Raw genomic sequence first — 21238 nt, 5'->3', positions numbered from 1 at the left:
GGCAGTAAAAAAAAATGTTCAGACTTTTATGAAAGTTGTCAGTAGTATTGTGGCAAAATATTACCACATGTGCATTTAAGGAGTTGTATTGTTTTTGATTGAGTGAGCAAATTGTACATCCTTGCATTTACCCATATGACCTCTTGTTTACAACAATGTTCTTAAGCAATCAGTAAGGGAACATTCAGATCCAAGCCGATCATTACAGTTTGTTCTATGCAAACTCTACCATCAAGTAGGGTCAACAAACTTGTTATTGCATCTGGTGTTTATGATCTTACAGAATGCCTTGTTTTTTCAGTGACAAGTTTCTTAATTACTTCTCATAGTGCGTCAGAATTCTGACAGTACAATGTACTAAGTAACTTTATACCTACACCACGATATGTTTGTCAGTACTCATTATGGGACAGGTGTAAGATGAGAAGACCACTTTATAGGCATGAGGTCTGAGTAAAATATTGCTAGGGAAGCAGTGACAATCGACAGGGTTGTACACATTTTCAAGGTTAATTTCAAGCACTTTTCAAGCACTTTTAGGGGTCACTTTCCAATTTTTCCAGCACAGCACCTTATCACTGGGGTAAAATACATATCTATAGTAATACATATACTCATGATTATCTTTATCACAACGATTGTGCATTTCATTATGCTATAAACATCTACAATTATGTTTGATAATAGCAAAAGTTCATAAATTAAAGAAGAACACGAAGTTTTAGCCAAAAAAGGGAAGCCATTTGGCGTTCTTCAGACACACTTCGCACCATGACAAAGATTAGTTAGAAATTTACCTGGAGTCGACCTGAGATCACCCAATAATTTTCTTTTTTGACATAAAGTTTTATTTTTCAAAATGTGTCACCTCTCTGTAAGTAGCTTTGGCTTGACATCCAAACCTGGCAGAGTTAATAATAAGAATAAATTATCACAGAGTTATAATTGCAAGTACTTTCAAGCATTTAAACTAAAATTGAAGCACTTTTCAAACCTAGAAAACACAACATTAAAATTTAAGCATTTTCAGGATTTCAGCACCCATACAAACCCTGAATAGAGAACACCCGTAACAGCATGATCTTGTGGTTACAGGTTTCAACACTGCCACAAATCTTTACATCTAAACTATTTTAAGACTCTGTACTAGTGAACTGATACTATGTTTACCCTTCTAGTATTTACATGAACATTTTCATTACAACATATCCAGGCACCTAAAAGGGTTTGTCTTTCTCGTTCTCCCAGGTCGTTTGATGTTGCTGAGCTCACCAATGCATTCTCTCTCTTTAATCATACAATATATCTCATTGCTGATTTTGACACTCCTAAAGTATTCAGTCTGGCAGATTTATTTTGTTTCTTCAGTTGAAAGACATCCAATGTCACTTGCAACGGCACTTCTTTGGACTGCATTTTGAGAATAACATTGAATAGCTTCCATATATAAACATTTAATATCAACTCCAGACCTTTTATTTGCTTTATTGACATAGAATAATCAGGTAACAGCTCAAATCTGGACATGAAGCTGCATGTGAGTGAGTTGTCTTATTACTTTTGAGCTTCTGAAAATGGAGGGAATACAATAAAATAATTGTAATTGTTAAACAGTTAATGCAATATTTACTCCTTGAATTAAAGCTGAAAGTCCACATTTCAACCACATCTTGATTGCTTCATTTCCAAATGTTCCACTGTGGTTGTGTACAGAAGTTACCCAAGCACCTAAAAGAATATTTTAAACTTTGTGTAAGTTGTTAAAAGTATTTATGGCAAAATATTCACAAACGTACATTGAAGAAGTGGCATTTTTAATTTGATAGAGTGATCACATAAATGTATTAAGCATCTACCCATAGTACCCTCCTGTTTACAACGCCAACGTTTTGCTTTCCTCTTCATCAGAATAGTAAGGCAACATTCTGGTCAAGACTAATTAATTACCAGTAGCTTCTTCCATGCAAAATACCCCCACAAGTAGGTCACCAAAGTTGTTATTGCACCTGGCATCACACCAAAACGGCATGATTTCATTACAGAACAAAAACACAGCAGCAGATGGGACACTTCAAGAGCACTGAACTAAAATAACTTTATCACCTATTATTTGAGATTTACACTGGGATAACAGATGTTGTTTACCCAGCACTACCTTGCCAGCCCGCAGCTTCAGCCTTTAATATATTATGGTGATGTCAGCTCCACAGCGGATGTTTTTTGTTAGCTCGGCCAGTTTGGCAACCAAGTACTGCTCCTATCAGACCAAATACAAATTCTGAAGGTTAAAGATTAGCTCTAATCTTCCGTAGGCTGCCAAATATAGATATAGAATTGGGTTTACCTGTAACAGGGATAATCATACAGTGATTAACAAACAAGATTATACTCTGACTCTGTACTAAAAGTTTGCAGCCATTTTTCACATTCACACATATGTCAGACTTGGTCATTAAAATGAATGCAATACAACTTGAATACTGGGCGTGAAGATACTATAAAAATAGATCCAAATGGTGGTCATTTCATCACATTCTGTATTTAAGTATTTGTATATAATGGAACAATACAATTGTGTTGAATAGTAATGACAAAGTATCTCTATCTGAGATAAATAACATCCCAAATACTTCATACGTACTGCAACCTGAACATCCACTACTTATGTGGATTGTATTCTGACTTTAAGAAATCCATAGAATCTGATCTGTGATTAACAGAAGCCAGCACACCAGTCCAGAAAATCCTTCCACAGGCCTCACTGAAGAAACAGTCCTTTAAAAAAAAAAGTAGTGCAATTTCAGCATACAGTCGGTCCAAGGGGGTTTCTGTAAGTTTGGTCCAATACAGGTTCATTAGTTTGTCAGTCACATTTATGACCTTCCTCTGTTGATGGACAGACTTCCCAAGACCGAACCCCTTTACTGTCCTTATTTGCACTTTGAGAAACAGTGTACCGAGAACAACATTATTGCAACTGAAGAGTTCTGTGAAGATAGATGTGGAGAGCCAGGCTTTGTCTCGGTCCAGGCTCAGACTGTTTTTACACACTGCAGATGACTCATTTTCTGAAGAACTTGAGGTAAACCACTGCCCCCAGAATGGCCAACTCCATCAGAATGATGACACCTAACAGCAACTTGTTTGTCACAATCCTACAAAATAGAAAAGAAGAAACAACAATAAGCAAAGGCTGCAGGTGTCATTCAGCAGCCGTACACAAAGGGACAAACTGCTGCTCATATGTTGAAGTTTAGTATAAAGTTACTTAATACACCTCTAGTAAGTGGACAACCTTTCAAATACTGGTGTGCTGTATACTATAGTATGTTATATTATAACATACAGAACTGAAGAAGTCTTTTGGATGAGAGATGAAACCTTGTCAAAAAAAAGAGCTAAACCAGTCCAGTTGAACCGAAAAGGAACTACCAAGAAGTTATATTATAACACAATATGGCTTGACTCAATATACACACACCATTCTCAGTCATTATACAAATACAAATAAAAGGTTAGAAAAAGGATTACTTACCGCCGTGACATGGCCCGGAGAATTTTCCGACTTCGACTGAGGTTTTCTCCTGTGTTCACAAGCTGCAAAAAAGACAGAGGGGGAATCAATAAAGCACATTTCTCTTAATAGTGAAACTGTAAACACCCAAGTAAATCAAAAGTCATCTTATTAAACCGGAAAACATTTTGTCTGTAAAATAAGAATACTGCTGGACAGCGCTCAGGAATGATCCAGTTCAATGAAAGCCCTCCATTTAAAAAAAAAAAATTTAAAAAAACCCAGCTCACTCTGTTTCTGGCCCGGTCCAGCTGCTCTCTCTGCTCTCCCAGCTCCTCAATGATATCTGTGCCGATATTCTCGGTCTCTGCAGCGATCCGCTGGCTGCGCTCAATACTTGGCTGGCATTGTTAAGAGACCTCAGTACCCTGGAGGAGCAGGGCTCTCTGGGACTGCATGCTTGTCTGCACAGGTGTAAGGACAAATCAGGGTGAATGCTCATTGATGTGACAGAAACAACTTAGATATTTCACCTATAATTCAAAGGACGGAGAATTTTTTTAATTCAAAGATACCTGGCAGTGCAGGCATTACAATCAAATTGTGAGGTCAATGAATATTGCATCTTTACTTGTAGTGCTTGACAGATATTGTAAAGGTCAGCAAGATATATTATAGAGAACTGAAGCCTGACATGGTCCCTTTAAAGCATCCTCTGAATAAAAGTCAGATTTTTCTGAGTGCTTGTATTAAAGGTGTCTCCACACTTAATTAACAGTTTTTTCCTTTTTTCTCTGAAGACGTTGCTCTATTTATTGTATTATATAACTGCATATATAGTTACTGTCTTGCACTTTGTCTTCTCTCTGTTCTGTGCAGGCTACAACCAATAATTTCCCATCCTGAGATTAATAAAGAATTTCTATTTCTAAAGAACTAGCCATATACAGTAATGAACACATTTGAGAATGTGATACTTGGAGCCAATGAATATTCCCTACTGTATTATAACATCTGTTCCAATTTTCCCAACCTAGATTATTAAATTTGAGAGAAAATAATCAGTTGCTCTTCATTTGATGGACTGACTATGTTCAATGATATTTTCCTTTATTTTTTAAAAGTAAGTAGAAGAAATACCTCCAACAAGTTCATGTAAGAAGCAATGACACCATTTTGAAGATAATAAGATGATGTTTGTTGCAGCAATTAGTCACTCACACTGTGTTGATTTTGTGATGAGTAGATGCTGTGATGGCTCCCTTCAGCAGGGCGGGAAGAGGAGCCAAACCCTGGGGCTGAGTTTTTCATGTCTCTCTGCAGCTTGCCGAGAATCCCGGTGGTATAGACGCAACTTTGTACTCATAGCATTTCGGAAAGACGGAGGGGCAGCACGTAGCTCTTCTTCCATTCCTTGTAACTGTATTCCAGAGAAATAAAGAACAGAGATGAGTCCTTCCTCTGTGAACTGGTGGTGAACACAATGACAGTGGTATCAAACTTGTAAAGAGCTGAAACACCAGAGATATCACATCTTTTCAAGTGTTTTTAATCCCTCGATAGTGAAAATATACATTTTCAGCATCGCTAAGCTTTCAGTATTGTGCTTAAGCTTCTAATTACATTTGTTACTTTATATTGCTTGAGAATTTATTCATTTTACAAGTATGATTTATAGTTACTTATATTATAGATACTGAATTTGCAAAATCTATTCAAAATATTTTAGGAGATTAGAGAAGATTATGCATGCCTACAAACTACCAAATAGGCACAATTTATATTCAATGTTATTATCATTTAATGTACAATTAAAAGAAAGTCACTATTAGGGTTTTTTTTTTTACACTTAGTAATCGAGTAAAAATAGTTTTCACTGTTCTGTAAAAGTAAGCAGGTTGAAATACAATGGCATAAAACTTAAAATGCACAGCACCGATTCAGGACACAGGGAGCATATACCAAAAGTGAATTTTGTTCCTTATTATACTATTACTGTCAATGACAGGTTAGAAAATATAGGAATTACATGTTTGTCTTACAGAAGTAAACAACAAAAATAATGGTGTTAATAATGGTGTTTCCCATCACCAACGTCAAATACAATCTGTCAGAAAGACCAAAACCAAAACCAATGTGAGCAGCTCACCACTTCCTCAGCCTCCCCCTGTCTCTCGTCGAAAACTCTCACCAGCTTCTTCCTTTCCTCTGTTAATGCGAGATCACACGTTTTAGTTCAAATGCAGAAAAAAATGTATTTATTACTTTTGTCAGTGTACTACGTAAACAAAATGGGGATAAACTATTTATTTACCTCCGTGACATTTCAGAGCTCTCTCCGGCATCAATTTAATCTCGTCATACAGAGATCTGTAGATTTCGTGTAACTTTTCAAACTCTTCCGATGACATTTTGAATCACTGCGTATTTTTCAGTAACAATCAGACGTTTACAGTAAAAAGCAGAAGTAAGAGCAGTCAAATCTGTGTTTATGGTGTAGTTTGCTTTGACGATAATCACATCCCCGGGACTTCCTTGTGATGGTCCTCGTGACCAAGTGTCTTTACAGCTCCTGATGAAAAACGGCTGAAATTATATACAAACACTGGGCATGTAGACAGATAGTCTCATGAAAAACAGTTAATTTATTATTTACGTAGAAAAGATGCTATTCGTTCAGTATAATAATATTAATGACAGTCCAAAGCGAAAATCATTTTAATTAATTATTTTTGTACAGGCGGTACGCGGACAGCTTTCACCAACTCTTTCCGGTAAGTGCAGTGTAGTTTTTGACGCATCATTGCGAAGTAACTCACTTCGTTTACTGTATTTACATTAAAAATAGTCGTCTTAGTTTTACAGAAACGCACATATTTAAAAAAAAAAAAAAAAAAAAAATTCAAACATAAGACAATTTTTTTTGCATTCTAAATGTATTTAATCCCTTATTTAATCTTGTTTCCGTTTATAGATTTTGTTATTTTAGCTAGCGTATTATAATACAGTGGAAAATGAGTAAAGTTAATCAAATGAGAAAGAAAAGCACATATAAATTAAATTTAAAAAAAATACATTTGGGGACATAATTTACTCTAAAAGTGAAATGACAACGATTGAGAGCTTAAAAACTACAATCCCATAATGCAGTTCGAGGAATCTTTCACCTCCACTACGTTCTGCACCCCTTTATGCTTTGACATCAGCTGTTCTGCCTCCAGATCAGTGGAATCCTGCTGGAAGAGACAGAAAAGCCCGGATCCGTCGCATAATGTTGCTTTTAATTATCATAGCGGGCCTCGGAGCGCTGACGTTACTTGTTATTTCATTTTCATCACATATAAGGTAAGCTGCAAACACAGCCACTCATTTATTTATGAATAAATACAGTGTCAAACACGTCATGGATGGGTTGTTACCAGTTGTTACTTGGTTGACAGGACATTACAATGCACTGATGCATGTATAACAATGTGGTTTATTACATTATAATAACATCGGCTGACGCTTAACTATAATAACCTACATTTGGCACATTTAAGGTGCATTTATGCTATTTAATACCACACTGACTGGCTCTCCTTGTAGAAAAATCAATGAAACAGACTGATGGAGCTGTAGGAGATTTTTTTTTTTTTTTTCCTTTTTTTGCATAGATGGAGCGGGTTTCTTCCGTCTAAGACGCTCGGGCCTATCAGGAGGCTGAGCGTGGGAGGAGCTATATTTATATGCATTACTCCAGCAGGGCTATTGGACACGGTACGGCCCTGCTCAGTGGCGTGGGTTCGTATGACTTGACGCTCGGGACTGTTCATTACCCAAGTTTATGTGTGAATAATTAAACCAGACTGTCCGTATGTCCAAATCTAATGAGAACAGGCTTTACACTGACTTATCATTTACATGGAGCAGCCTGGTCTGTTTTTATTTTGTACAGTAATTCCACTACTGTAATTAAGTACAATTTGAGGTGGTGGATACTTTTACTCTTTTTACTCAGATGCAATATAGTACTTTTTATCCACTACATCTATTGCAAGAAACTGCAGTTACTTTACAGACTCATATAATTAAAAAAAAAAAAAAAAAAAAAAAAAAAAAAAAGTTGTATTATAAATTCTTGTGTATTATTACAGATTGATCATTGTAGCCAAGAGCATCTACTGATCTAAAATGTTTAATAAGTTTTGAACCACTCATCCTATCCATGCACTGAAATCATTCGGGTAAAACGCAGTCAGATATGACCCATTGGACATTCAGAGGCTCCATAGTGATGTGGAAATGATGTCATCGTCTGCAGGAAAAACCCAGTAGTTTGACAAGGCATTTATAGTGGGTCATTGTTGAAAAATTAGGAAAAGGTTAAACGTGTGTGTGCGTGTGTATGTGGGGGGGGGCTCAAAATATGCATAAAAAACTCTGAAATAATGTACAAGAAATGCAGCAAATCTTTACATTTGAGAAGCTGCATCCATTAAATATTTACAATTTACTGAAACAATGATCGAAACACCTGACAATTTATGTCATATGGCATATTATTCATTATTTCAGCTGTACTATAAGCTACTACGTAGTTTAATATATAGTAAAACGTAAATGTGTAAATATGTATTTGCCTCTGTATGATAATTTTTTAAAAAAGGTTAATTTTGATAATAATAATTTAATGGATTGTGGGTGGTGCAGTGGGTAGAGCTGTTGCCTCACAGTAAGAGTCACTGTGGGCCTTTCTGTGTGGAGTTTGCATGTTGTCCCTGTGTCTGCATGGGTTCTACCTCAGTAACTCCCTGAACACTCTGCTTCCTCCCACCGTCCAAAAACATGCACTAAGGGGTTAATTGTACCGTCTGAGTGAATGGTTGGTTGTCTGTATATGTCAGCCCTGAGATGAACTGGAGGTTTGGAAAATGAATGAATTATTTACTTTTCATTTAAATGCTTTTTTGCTTCTCAAATGTGACAATTTCCCCAAGCTTTCTGACTTCAGAAACAAGTTGAGGTTGGACAATTTTTCATCTGTGTACAGATTAATTAATAATAATAATAATAATAATAATAATAATAATAAAAAAAAGAGTTCTTAATAAAATACAGCTCTAGTCTATAGCTTTTTACCCTTCACGTGTTTTTTACTGATTGGTTCTGTATTTAAAGGAAGAGTCAATGAACTTTTTCATCATTGTGCATGATTTAGCCTTTATTTCCCATCTGACCCTTTGTGTTTGTGCTTACATGATGGTTTTACTTTATGACTGTCCCTTTGCTGCTATAACACCTTATTTCCCAGAAGGCACATACTTCATGATAACTGTTTTCATTGCAGACTGTTGTGTTTTGACAGAAAATACGCAGCTGGGGGAGTGTGTACATCTACAGCTCGTCTGGACGGGAAGACAGTCCTCATCACTGGAGCCAACACGGGAATTGGGAAAGAGACTGCCCTGGATCTGGCAGTGCGAGGTGACCTTTTGGGTTTACCTGTAAATATAGTGAAAAATGCTTGTTCACATTCATACGTCACTACCTTAGAAGAAATAAACAGCAACATTAAGGTAAAATTACCAAGATGTTAACGTATCAGGAACATATTTTTATATCTGGACAAACTGTTTTCTACTGTTTTGCAAAACTTACATAACTCAGATTGCTCATTTTTAATCAGAATTTCCTCATATTTCCAGTCTTTGATTAGAATTAGACAGCCTGTTAAGATGAGACAAAAAAGTGTATTTCAAGGATTCTGGGTCTTTTCCAAAAGCTTAATGGGCTTTATGCACAACCCCACTTCTTCCTAAACTTAAGGCAGCTCCTTTATTTCCTGTCTTTCATTATTGGACACTCTGATTAATCCAGGTGTGCCTGACCGCAGTAGTCACAACAAGGAGTAGCAGAAAGCCTATTGCATGGAAAGTTTGAAAACATATTGAGAAGCAACTCATATGAGCTGCAAATACACGTAAATCAATAAATTAAGTGGGAAAATCTTTTGTATATTGTTGCTCAGTGTGTCACTTGGAGCCTCGAAAACACAAGAACACTTCTCTCTTTGTATTTGTGTAAGTAATGTTTTGTTGATAATTTAGTTAATGTTTTTGGGTTTTGTTTTTTTTTTTTGTGGCAGGTGCCCGTGTTATCATGGCATGCAGAGATGTAGAAAAGGGTGAAGAGGCTGCGGCGAGTATCCGAGCTGCGTATTCCAAAGCAGATGTAGAAGTTCGAGAGTTGGATTTGGCAGATACCTGTTCAATACGAGCCTTTGCACAGAAATTCCTCAGAGGTATGCACAGAGGATCACGGTTCTTACACATTTTGATAGTTTTTCAGACACAAATTTCCAGACTTCTCATCCAGACCATTATTAACCTCTTTGTAGAAATAAATGCTGTGATTCAAGCTGTCAAGACAACAGAGTTTTTGTTCATATGACTTACATTTGCAACCTCCATCATGTTCAACACCTCAAACAGTTCTGCACAAACTTATTTTTTTGTTCCCATTTGGAGCCTTTTGCTAAAAAAAAGCCCACAGAAAACTTACATTTACCCACTGTGGCCATTTAGTTCACACTCCTACACAGAATTCAGACGTTCTAGTCGAAGAGGCTGCTGTTTGTAGGAGTGCATTCAATCACACATCATGCGTCTTGACAACCTGTCAGTTGCTTTCGCATACACTGTTCTGGTTTCCTGCTTTAAACAGCATGAAAAACACTGCTTTTACAGCTACTTTATTCTTGTTCATATAACGGCAGTACTCATTTTTTCCATAATCTTTTCTTATTTCCAAATTTATTCAGACCCAGAAAATGACTACAATCAAGTTTGATGCTTTTCCATAATATATAGGAACTGTGAAGAACATACAAGCCTTCATTGTACTCAAATCTACCAATAGAACCTAGATTATTACCCCAATTAACATATTTATGTCTCTCTAATGTTCTTATCTTTAGAGGTCAACCATCTTCATATCCTTATCAACAATGCAGGCGTGATGATGTGCCCCTACACGAAAACCGTCGATGGCTTTGAAATGCACATTGGAGTCAATCACTTGGGTGAGAATGCACATAAATATGCACAGACCAACATATCATTTAGCTTCACGTACATATGTTTGCTTTCACAAATAAGCTGAGAACAGCTGAGTAAATTAAAGTAAACTCTCCTTAAATATTTGGGTGTAAATAGAGTGAATATGTGTGAACTTACAGTCTGAACGTGGCATTAGAAATCTGGGTTTAAGGGTCAGATCTTACTTTCTAGGTCACTTCCTGTTGACCTCCCTCTTGATTGGTCTGCTGAAGCGCAGCGCTCCGGCTCGGATTGTGGTCGTCTCATCTCTGGCACACAATTTCGGCTGGATCCGTTTCCATGACCTTCACAGCCAGGGCAGCTACAACAGCGGGTTGGCATACTGTCAAAGCAAACTGGCAAATGTGCTTTTTACCAGAGAGTTGGCCCGTAGACTGAAAGGTACACAAACACACACAGACACACAACACATGGGAGAACGGACAGATGACCCACACTGCTCAAACAAAACACAGCAAGTAGAGGATTAGGGATGGAGGCAGGCTTAAAAACGAAACGCACAACAACAACTCATCCTAACCAGTAAACTGGTTTGATGCTTCATTATATTCAGATAAATGTTTTTCAAAAGTTTTTTTCTTTTTCATGTCTTTCAGAAGTAAAATAATGATTTCCAAAGTACACATTACTATGGAAACATTAATGTTGACAAGACAGCAAAAGTGTCATATTAGTGTAGGGTGATTTAAAAAAAAAAGATTATATAGATCGTAGGACTGTCAAAATTAATGCATTAACGCAGATTAATCCATTATAATGATTAATCCAATTAAAAATTTTAACGCAATTAACCCATCTGTAGCGCAGAATGACTCTGAAAGTCTTTGCCAATGCATTTTGGGCAGTTTATCCAAGTAGAGTTAGCATCGCACATGTGCAAATGAGCAGTTGATCCGGTAGTGACAAGCAGCAGAAACAACCTGTAAAGATGGAGGATGCCAAACAGCATGTTGGCCCTCTGGATGGAAATATGAGGACAAAAAAAAACCCAAGACAGAACAGTCATAAAGTATAATCCACACTCTGCAAGAAGGAGTTTTCTTTTCACTGAAGCACTTCCAACTTAAAATACCACATTACACTAAGCATAAATTAGTCGGAGATTCTGCTGGCACTTCAGCTAATACATCGTCCAGCTTGCGACAAACACATTAAGTGCATATACATTCCCTTCTTTCTTGAGTCTTTATGCTCATGTAAAATGAAACACGATTAATATACATTAAAATGAATGATATTTAATTGTGATTAATCAAAATTAATCCTAGTAACCCTGTGGTTAATCTGATTAAAAATTTCAATCGTTGACAGCACTGTTAGATTATTTTCATTTTATGGACAGGTCACAATTTAAAATGAATTTTGTTTAAATGAAAAATTATTCAAAGTTACTTTTCTTTACTAAAATTCAACATATGTACAATATTAACAAGCAGCAATAGCAAAAGCATAATTTGAAAGTAAGTGGGTGTTAATTGATAAAACACAAATAATGTTGAATAAAATCTTGATAATATTCGTAATTGATATCTAACAATTTCTCAAATTAATGATTACATTATTCTTGAGTTTTAGAAAGCTGTTGCCGCCTTGATCGAGTGAATATAGATAATAAAATTCTGTAAAAACTTGCGCTATTACATTTATTTATGATTATGTAATAAATACTGTATACATATCAAAATCAGAATCATGTTTATTGTCGTGTAAGTAAACAGGGTTCACATTACTAGGAATTTGCTTCAGTGGTTTGGTGCATATATAGATCATGGAGTAGGTAAGAAGTATGCAGTAAAAAATAAAATAAAAATAAAATGAACAAGTAAGATAGAGTTATAATGGACTATCAAATTTTGCAAAATTTACAACATACAATGTGGATAAAACCAATGGGTTTGAGTGAGGTATGGGTATATAGTGAGGTATATGTCACTTACAGTGGAGTTTAATCTGTGTGAGTAATAAACAAAAAGATAAAAGCATCTTACAAACTAAAAATCTGACCTGATAAATGGATCACTACTAAGAACTTTTATTACACTGCACTGTGACAATATGAATAAATATATTTTCCAGTACTTACCTCATACAGATGATAAGTCATAACATCTCCAAGCTGAAGTTGATCTGTTGTCGTACACGACTCCAATGTGACCGTGAACTCGGTGCATCCTGGGACGGTGAACTCTGACCTCACCAGACACTCAACCTCATGACGATATTTTTCACCGTCTTTGCAATGTTCCTGAAACGCCACGGGAAGGAGCGCAGACGAGCATCTACTGTGCAGTAGCTGAGGAGCTGCACTCAATCTCTGGGAAACATTTCAGGTACGTAACCACGAGGGAGAAAACCGCTATGATTACTTCACAGGAGCAGATGTTTTTAAAATAACTTAAAAACAAAAAGTAGCTAAATGAATTTAAGAGATATTTAGACCTGGTGGTACTGAAACATGCTCTTTTGAACAGATAGTGAGACTTTCTGGTATTTTTAATGATGAATCTTATATTTTGCAGGACAGATCCATGTATTACCTCTGAACCTTTGTAAAAAAACACTTACTTAAAAAACATGTTGCTTATTGTGTGAAGTAATGAGCCAAAGCAGGGCCTGATGATAATAATATTTATGTAATGTGAACTAGTGTAGACCTGCAGGAAACAAAGGTTGAGTTGGTTTTAGTTTCACAATCCAACTTTGCCTGAATGTATTGATGTAAATCGGTGAAGCAAGTTAGACACACCCTCCTTTAACTGTTGTTGTAGAAGATACAGCTTTTTACATTTATTACCCCGCCCCCCCGAAGGGGAGGCAAGGGGTGTTGTTTTTGGTTAAGTCTGCTTGTTTCGGTGTTTGATTTTTAACACTCCAGCTGCAAAACCGTTGATTGAATTCATACCAAATTGGGTTTATAGATTGCCAGTGACCCAGAATACATCTGATTACATTTTGGGAACGGTAGGTGAAAGTTCAAATTTTTTATGAATTTAAATTTTTTTTTTCTCATCCACTTATAATGGGTGAAATTTCAAATGTCTGTAGCAGCAAAACTATTGGTTGAATTCATACCAAATTGGGTTTATAGATTGCCAGTGACCAAGAATACGTGTCATTACATTTTGAGAAACATAGGTCAAACTTAAAATTTTTTATCAATTTTTTTTTAGAATCCCCCCCATTTACTTAGAATGGGTGACATTTCAAAAGTCTATAAAAATATCAGTTTTGTTTCAGTTTACTTCAAACTTGCCACATAGCTAGAGGCAATTGATATATTGATATGCTAACATCAGCACACGCACAGACATGATGACATCAGCTGGATCCATGTCAAAATAAGCTACAATACATGCGAGGGGCGGGGCTTATTGGGCCTGGCATCACTTGTTTTCTCACTGAGATCATTTTAGAGTGGCATTTAGATTCTCTATTTAAATGCAAGCTGAAAAAGCACATACTTAATGAAATATATATCCTCAGATATCAACAAGTATTCTTCTGAGTTTGCAAATGAAATGAGAAACAAAAGCCTGTTTTCTGGCTATACATTTAAATGATACAACTCTGTGATGATACATATCAATACACATGAATATTTATAGCATTTATGAGTAAAAAGTAGCTCAGCACGACACTTCCTGAACTTTGCAAAGTCAGTCCTAGCGCAACTGTTTAGGTCTCTGTATGTCATTTGGATTCCCCTGCCCTCATTTGGCAGTTCGTTTAAACCATGTACATTCTCAACAGCAAAATGAATGAGTTATTATCTATATTTAACATCATTAGATTCCTGTGTTACAGACAACAGTGTGTTATAACAGCTTCACCTCTCCAACGAAAAGGGCTGTTTTGACTGCAAAAAAAAAAATAAGTGGAACTCTAGCACATAATTAAATTGCTACCAATACAGACACTTTGGCATCTTTTCTGGTTCCTAAACAATACTTTTCCAGTACAAATGTCCTATTTAAACAGAAAGGACAATTACAGAACATATTGTGGAACAATTCTTTAGTTTTAACATTTCAGCTCTTTTCTGCAGTGAAAGCAGTTTTACAAAAAACTCATCCAACATAATATCCTTGAAAAAGTATAAAATCTGCCCTGCAGGCACTGACAACCGGTTAATTTACTTTTAGGTAATGAAATCGGATGTCAAATGAAGTTCAGTAAAGAGTTTTATTGTGACACAGGTTTACATAAAACCCAAACTAACCCTCTCAGACCCTTTTGTCTGCTTTGGGGTCTTCCTGTAGTTGATGTTTAGAGTTCATTGTTTAGCACAGTGTGTTTGTTGCTTTGTATTTGTTATTTATTGCTTAATTTATTATTCATATAAAGTCCTAGTGTGGTTAATTTATACTGGTGATAGATAGATCATTCATTAACACCTATTTTATCACTATAATTGGGATTAAACTATTGAACTATTACTATTAAGTCTGTCACTTTTTTCTACTGTTCAGTAACATTATGCTTACATTTAAATACAGACTAATCAGACATACATTACAAAACAAAAAAGTTAAGGATATTTATTTTTTTTTGTCTCTTTTTGTCATTTTTTGCCATTTGTAAATTACACTATGTCTGGTCATTAAAAAAATGAGTTTCAATTCAATTCACACACAGCAAAAAAGTAAAAAAAGCACTATGCAAGAATCCAAATGAAAAAAAAAAAACCCAAAATTAAAAATATCCGTAACTTTTTGTTTGTAGTGTATGATTTCAGTGTGAAGCCCTAATTTGTCTTCACTGTCACAGATTTTTTTTTTTTTTTTTTTTATATATCAAAAACACAAACAACTTCAGTCACCGCTCTTACTTTCAGCCATTTGGAGACAATTTATCCCACAGTTTAATATCTTGTGGGGGTTGAACATTAGACTAATGACTCCCACCATCATTAAACTTCATTTAATCAAAATGGTCTCCTTTATTCCAGCGACTGCAACCCCCGCCTTCGTGGCCCCACAGGGGAGGAGCGAGGAGACAGCGAGGAGGACTGTGGGACGCCAGCTGTGAACTCCTCGGGTATCGAGTGGGACTGATTACAGCTTTCACGCCATCTATCTACAGTTCTCAAAGAGTGTCTATCCTTCTGTTATCATTCATTTCATTACGTTATGTTCTGTATTTTGGGCCTTTCCAACCTAATACGAGCTCTGCAGTCAGGTTAATAAGTCGTACTATAATGTGAAGTGCTTTTTTGTGTGATAATGCAGTAATTACAATTATAATAAACTTGGGTTTTTTGGTGCTTCACACAACTGGATCTTGAACGTTCAACTAACCAAAACACTCAACTGTATTATTGTGTAATGGGGAAAATTGCTTTTGACTCTATATTTTTGTGACACAATGTGAATACAGTGTAGGCAAAAAAAGCAACTTGATGTATTGTAATGCGTGTAGGATACTGTGAAGGGTCAACCAGGGTATGACCAGCATTTTAGCAAATAATCTGTTCTTTCTTTGTTTGTTACCGAATTTTGCAGCTTAACTTTTGTGCCAGCATTTCTACTAAAGGGCAGGGTTCTTACAGTATTTCCAGGATGACACAGAATTCGTACACTACTGAAGATCAGGCGCAGTCCTGACCCACAATTAATGCTTGAATAGTGTATTTTATCCAAAAAAATGTGCGTCATACTGTAAGAAAGTTTTCTATTTATCCAAATCGTTCATATTCATGTAACTGCAATAGATTTTCCCATTTGCATTGCCAAAAACTGCACATTCCTGGAGGAAATACTTTTTTTTAAGATTCTCCCTACTTAGGTTTTCTTCTCAGCATTCACATGGAAGGTTGCCAGAGTTTACATTCTGTGTTTATACAAAGTGAAACATGCCTTTTACTACATTTACATTCATGTTAAGAGTTGAATGTTACATCAAATGTAAATAAACTGAAATATTACTATGACTTTTTGTGGCATCAGTCCTTAAAATCATTGAGATCCGACTAACGTAAAGAAAGAAATGAAAAATCAGTAAAGAAATGAAGGAATGGACTTTGAAAATACATTTGGATCATTGTTACAGAGTAAATGAATCACAACACAAACACTAAAAGGACAAATATTCACTTAATCTCAAAGAAATTAGACATGTCAAATGGTTTTACATATTTCACATTTTTTTTTATTATTTAATTAGATTTTATTTTACAAGGGAGGGAGGGTTCCAAAATCATTAATCACTGCATCATTAAGCAGTAAGTGAACTACATCATGTATTTTACAAGTTTTCCCCAAAAAATGTCTTTTTTTTTTAAACTAAGTATAAAGTGCGGCAGTGATGAACAGTCCAAGGTAAGGAGGATTACAGTGCAAGAATGTCAAAAATGTGCATCCCAAAAGTCTAAACTGGCTCCATTTAATGTCTTCATGATCCAAAACTCACTCTACAAGTAATTCTGTCTCAGTCTTCAAGAGAATGCAAGCCGAATAACACAGTGTGTTCTCTAACATTACAGCATCCTTTAAAGGCAGCTTAGCAACATCAAAGACTATTGGTATAGGACAGTAAGCACTGGTTTATAATGATGATGACTTGTTTCAGGAAAAATGTGACAAAGATTACATCCCTTTTTAAAAAAAAAAAAGTTTTGACTGATACACATGGATCCCATGAGAACAAAATGAAAAGCATGATTTAAAATTAGCAAAGCTTTTTTTTTTCTTTTATAAACATCACATAAAAACAAGCTGATTTATGACTGAGTGGGTCCCTTCATGCATCCGTCATTTCTGTCTCTGAACATCAACCTAAATGCCCTTAAATACAATTAATTCTTGATTTTAATTTCCAAAGGGAAAAAACACTGAAGCTGGTCTGAAAAGTCTATAAAACCGGCTAAAACAAGTAAACAGCATCATCAGAAACCGAAAAACAAGACATGACATTTGCAGTTTTTCAAGGATTAAACATGTAGGGTTACTTTGGAGGTGAAGGAGACATCTGTAGATTCACAACTGCTTACGTTTACATCTTAATAAAAACGTTATCCACACACACAGACAATAAGGACGTAAAAGATTTACACATTTGTCAGAGGCTCTGATGTCAGTTAAAGAGAGTTTCCCTTTTGGCTGAGGTAGGAGATACATGCTTGTTAAAAATATGCTTGTATAAGTCATTGTGTCATGGTTGTTGTCATTCTGGTGTGGTAACATTTTTCCTTTATTATGAAATGAAGATGAGATAAACATTTTTAGGAGTGGAAGTAAAGCACAGTGGTGTTTCATTCACTTTGCAGACAGGAAGGTTCTTTATAGTAGATTCTGTGTCTACCTACACCTAGACTCAAAACACTATATTATACCTAGTTTTCTAATTAGTAATAATTTAAATAATTTAATCAAACGCAGACATATTAACCTTTTGACTCCAATTTCCATGCTAACTGATTAGCTTTAGCATTAGCTACTGATTTACAGACAACAAATAACATGGCGTAACAGAAATCTCTGATGTTTGTGCGTTACAGTGACTCTTGGTGGGAATATGACATGTGCAGTGAATGAAAATGTGTGTATTCACCAGAAATTATTATGAAAATGAAAGTGAAAATACTGTATTATCCATAACAATGCATTAAATAATTTTTACATTTATAATTCTACAGGCAATATAATACAAAGTGTTAAAATGTTTTAAGGATAAATCTTCTTTCCTTGATAATGCAGGACAATATGCAATCTACACAGACTATGCTAAAGTGTTAGCGTGGTACAACTGGAGCCAAAGGTTTACTAAGAAGGCCTTTAATGTCATTATATATGGGAAGATCTGAGCAGAAAGCCAATCTCGCTGCAATTGTGTAGTTTTTCCTGAAATGTTTTTTAACATTTCTGTAGGTTTGAAGTGTGATTTATGTAAGTTGTCTGACCAGTTTTCAAGGCAGCAAATGTCACTTCGTGTACAGTGTGTAGAAGAAACATGAGACGTGCTTTTCTGTTTTCAGTTAAAGTACGGGCTGTGTAAATCCTTGCTGTGCCAACTGAGCCTTTACCTGGCGCTGGGTCGGCCTTGGCGCTGCTGAGATGACTTGTTGTGGTGCTCAGATAGCCACTGTCGGCAAATATTCTGCATCACTGAGTCCTGCGCTCCCTCGGCGGCCTGAAGGACATCCTGGACCAATGGGCCGGCTCGACTTGGGTCCAGCTTAACAGCCAGCAGGTAGGCTGGACGAAGTTTACTGCACAGTAGGTAGGCTTTGATCTGTATATGGAAAAATAAGGTAATAAGAGTTTAGATACAGAAATGGATAATACAGAAATACTGGCTTTCTTTTAAAGACAGTACTGGAATATTCTATTAATACTGGCTCAAATGGTTGTAATATGTGTATTTAAATGTCCTTTGTTTGATGTTTTTTTTAATCACATGATTTATCAGTATTATCCTATTTATAATCATCTCCTAAATGCTCCTTTGTAAAGTATTTACTCTGCATAACCAGGAGTTAAATGTCAGTCTTCAGTAATCATGTCAAAATTTAGGGTCTAGATGGACTGAGGTTGACTTGAGATAATCCATTGTTTTTGTTTTCATGCCTCTGTCTTCAAATTACTGACATATACAGTATAAGCCTAAGTGTTGGGAAGGTTACGTTGAAATGTAATCGGTCACAGATTACACAACACTTACTCTGTTAAAATATAATAAGATAATGCAACTGTTTTAATCACTTCAACGCAAGTCACTGCTCCTAATATGCTTAGAGCTAAAGCTAATCAGTAATGCTAATGTAGTGTAAGGTCTTACATTACCAAAATTTTTTGTTAAAGATAGGAATATATTGTCAGCTAACAGGCCACCTGCCTTGGCACAGTCACCTGTTCCATTCAATGATTTATTATTGAAAACAATATATTTGATGTAATTGGTTTGTAATTACTATTTTATATATTTTAAGTATGTGTTATTAACTACATATTCTTTCTCACAGACTGTAACTGATTAAAAGGACATTTACAGTTGTGTAAATAGTCATTACTTGTTGCTTTCATATATATTTATTTTGCACAGATATGTTCCACTATAACAAAGAAACTATATGAACAAAAGGAAACTTCTTTTATAGGACTACTTTAGCTTTAAGGGCCACAAAGATGTGAAGAGAACACTCATTTGGAAAGCAGGGTTGTTTTCTTCAGTCTCAGATCAGTATGAGGATATAACATGTGACACCACGTTAATAGACAAACAAAATCCACAGCAAATTGATAATGATAAGGAAATAACACAGGAGACAAAAGCAGGTCATTGAAGTAACTGAGTAAAACATAACATCAGCCTAAAAAGCAACATGTTAAGACAGAGGAGAATAAAAGAACTAACCTTGCTTTCTGTGCTCTTGGTCTCCAGAATGAGACTTTCCAGCTCCTTTGCCTTAAAACGACAAAAACAGACAACAGAGCCAGGTCACATCCAGTTATCTTATCAAGTAAATGGTATGGCTAATCTTTACTATTTTCCAGTTCTACTATCGTTAAAATGTCTGTCACTCACATCAGCTGGTGACTTATCTGCCGTGGACACACAGCTGAGGATGAGGGCATCACAGTCATTCTTGGTGGCGGTGCCTGATTCACCGACACATTTGAGCAGCTGTCTCACGGCTCCGTACTGTCTCTGTCGGACAAGTCTCTGCCCCGCTCGCATGTAGACCGCCTGGGCCTCCAGCTGGAAGTCCTGAGGCAAGGAAGGAGGGTAAAAGACCAAACACTTCTGTTGAACAGTGTTACCATCTGGGGAATCATGTAACTCAGTGTCAATCTTTGTTTTTGCTAATATAAATCCACTAAAAAATATTTGGTTTTGGTATATTACTTCTAAAACAAAGAGTAACCTATAAACTACCATTCAAACGTGCAGATCTCAGTACAGAACCAAACTCATTTGCTCTGTCTCTTTCTGACATTTTCACTGTGAAGTGGTTTTTCATTGAGGTGTAAAAATTTTGACACCACCACCCTTCATTTTTAATGTTCATGTTACACTAAACATACCTGTATGACTCTGTATGCAATACCAAAACCTTCCTCTATGTTTTTTCCTCCAAGCATCACCTGTAAATTCACACAAAAAAAACAGACAGCATTTTTAACTTGACAACAAAAATTCAATATAAAGTTATTTTATATGACATATGACGTTTACAATCACACTATTATTTCAACATAAAATTCTTGCCTTTATAAATCCATTTTAATCATTTTTCTAACCATTACTGTATATAGCTTATGTAAAATTAATATCTACTAAGTTGGTACTTGTCAAAGCCTTTCTACAATTTAGACATATTATTTAATATTTTGCATGTTTCTAAAGTAGCCACAGTGAAATTACAACCTAGTAACAGAGAGAAAAGTCAGTTAATCTAAAGCCTTATTCACACAAGACAGATATAACCTGTGGAAATTAACACCTCATGTTTGTGTTTCCTGCAGCACATTTGCACATGTTAAGTAAAATCTGTTTTTTTACTTAAATTTACTGAGATTATTCCCCTGTTCAGACGTTAAAACACATCACTTACAGATCACTGTCGAAAGATAGAAATCTATTCCTTACTTTATACTGCTTTGCAAGTCATCCATTTTATCATCTT

The 21238-nt window shown here is 35.8% G+C and overlaps 3 protein-coding genes across 4 annotated transcripts in view; 1 reads left to right on the top strand and 2 right to left on the bottom strand.

Moving 5' to 3' along the window:
* Positions 1 to 1460: 1460 nt before the first annotated feature.
* Positions 1461 to 6140, bottom strand: vti1b (vesicle transport through interaction with t-SNAREs 1B). Its single transcript, XM_030126892.1, is given in 7 exon segments — positions 1461 to 3155; positions 3536 to 3597; positions 3805 to 3978; positions 4736 to 4846; positions 4848 to 4934; positions 5664 to 5722; positions 5829 to 6140. Coding segments are annotated over 7 exon segments (684 nt in total). The 5' UTR covers positions 5926 to 6140; the 3' UTR covers positions 1461 to 3061.
* A 496-nt stretch (positions 6141 to 6636) lies between these two features.
* Positions 6637 to 15804, top strand: rdh12 (retinol dehydrogenase 12). The gene is given in 12 exon segments (XM_030126891.1): positions 6637 to 6859; positions 8862 to 8980; positions 9642 to 9797; positions 10473 to 10577; positions 10786 to 10994; positions 12756 to 12822; positions 12825 to 12860; positions 12863 to 12944; positions 15563 to 15569; positions 15571 to 15621; positions 15623 to 15649; positions 15651 to 15804. Coding segments are annotated over 12 exon segments (951 nt in total). The 5' UTR covers positions 6637 to 6785; the 3' UTR covers positions 15669 to 15804.
* Positions 15805 to 16738: 934 nt separating this feature from the next.
* The window catches only part of zfyve26 (zinc finger, FYVE domain containing 26), a 32443-nt gene continuing 27943 nt past the window's right edge, over positions 16739 to 21238 (bottom strand). For both annotated transcript variants that reach the window (XM_030126771.1, XM_030126772.1), the window contains exons 40-43: positions 20637 to 20696; positions 20137 to 20319; positions 19966 to 20016; positions 16739 to 18843 (exon numbers count right to left, since the gene is read on the bottom strand). In XM_030126771.1, the coding sequence (XP_029982631.1) occupies positions 18631 to 18843; positions 19966 to 20016; positions 20137 to 20319; positions 20637 to 20696 (507 nt within the window). In that variant the 3' untranslated portion in view covers positions 16739 to 18630. The remainder of the gene's footprint in view (positions 18844 to 19965; positions 20017 to 20136; positions 20320 to 20636; positions 20697 to 21238) is intronic.

This window comes from Sphaeramia orbicularis, chromosome 22 (genome assembly GCF_902148855.1).
Source record: "Sphaeramia orbicularis chromosome 22, fSphaOr1.1, whole genome shotgun sequence".
Classification (NCBI taxonomy): Eukaryota; Metazoa; Chordata; class Actinopteri; order Kurtiformes; family Apogonidae; genus Sphaeramia; species Sphaeramia orbicularis.
Note: the sequence above shows the minus strand (reverse complement) of the source record. Positions and strands in the feature narration are given on the sequence as shown.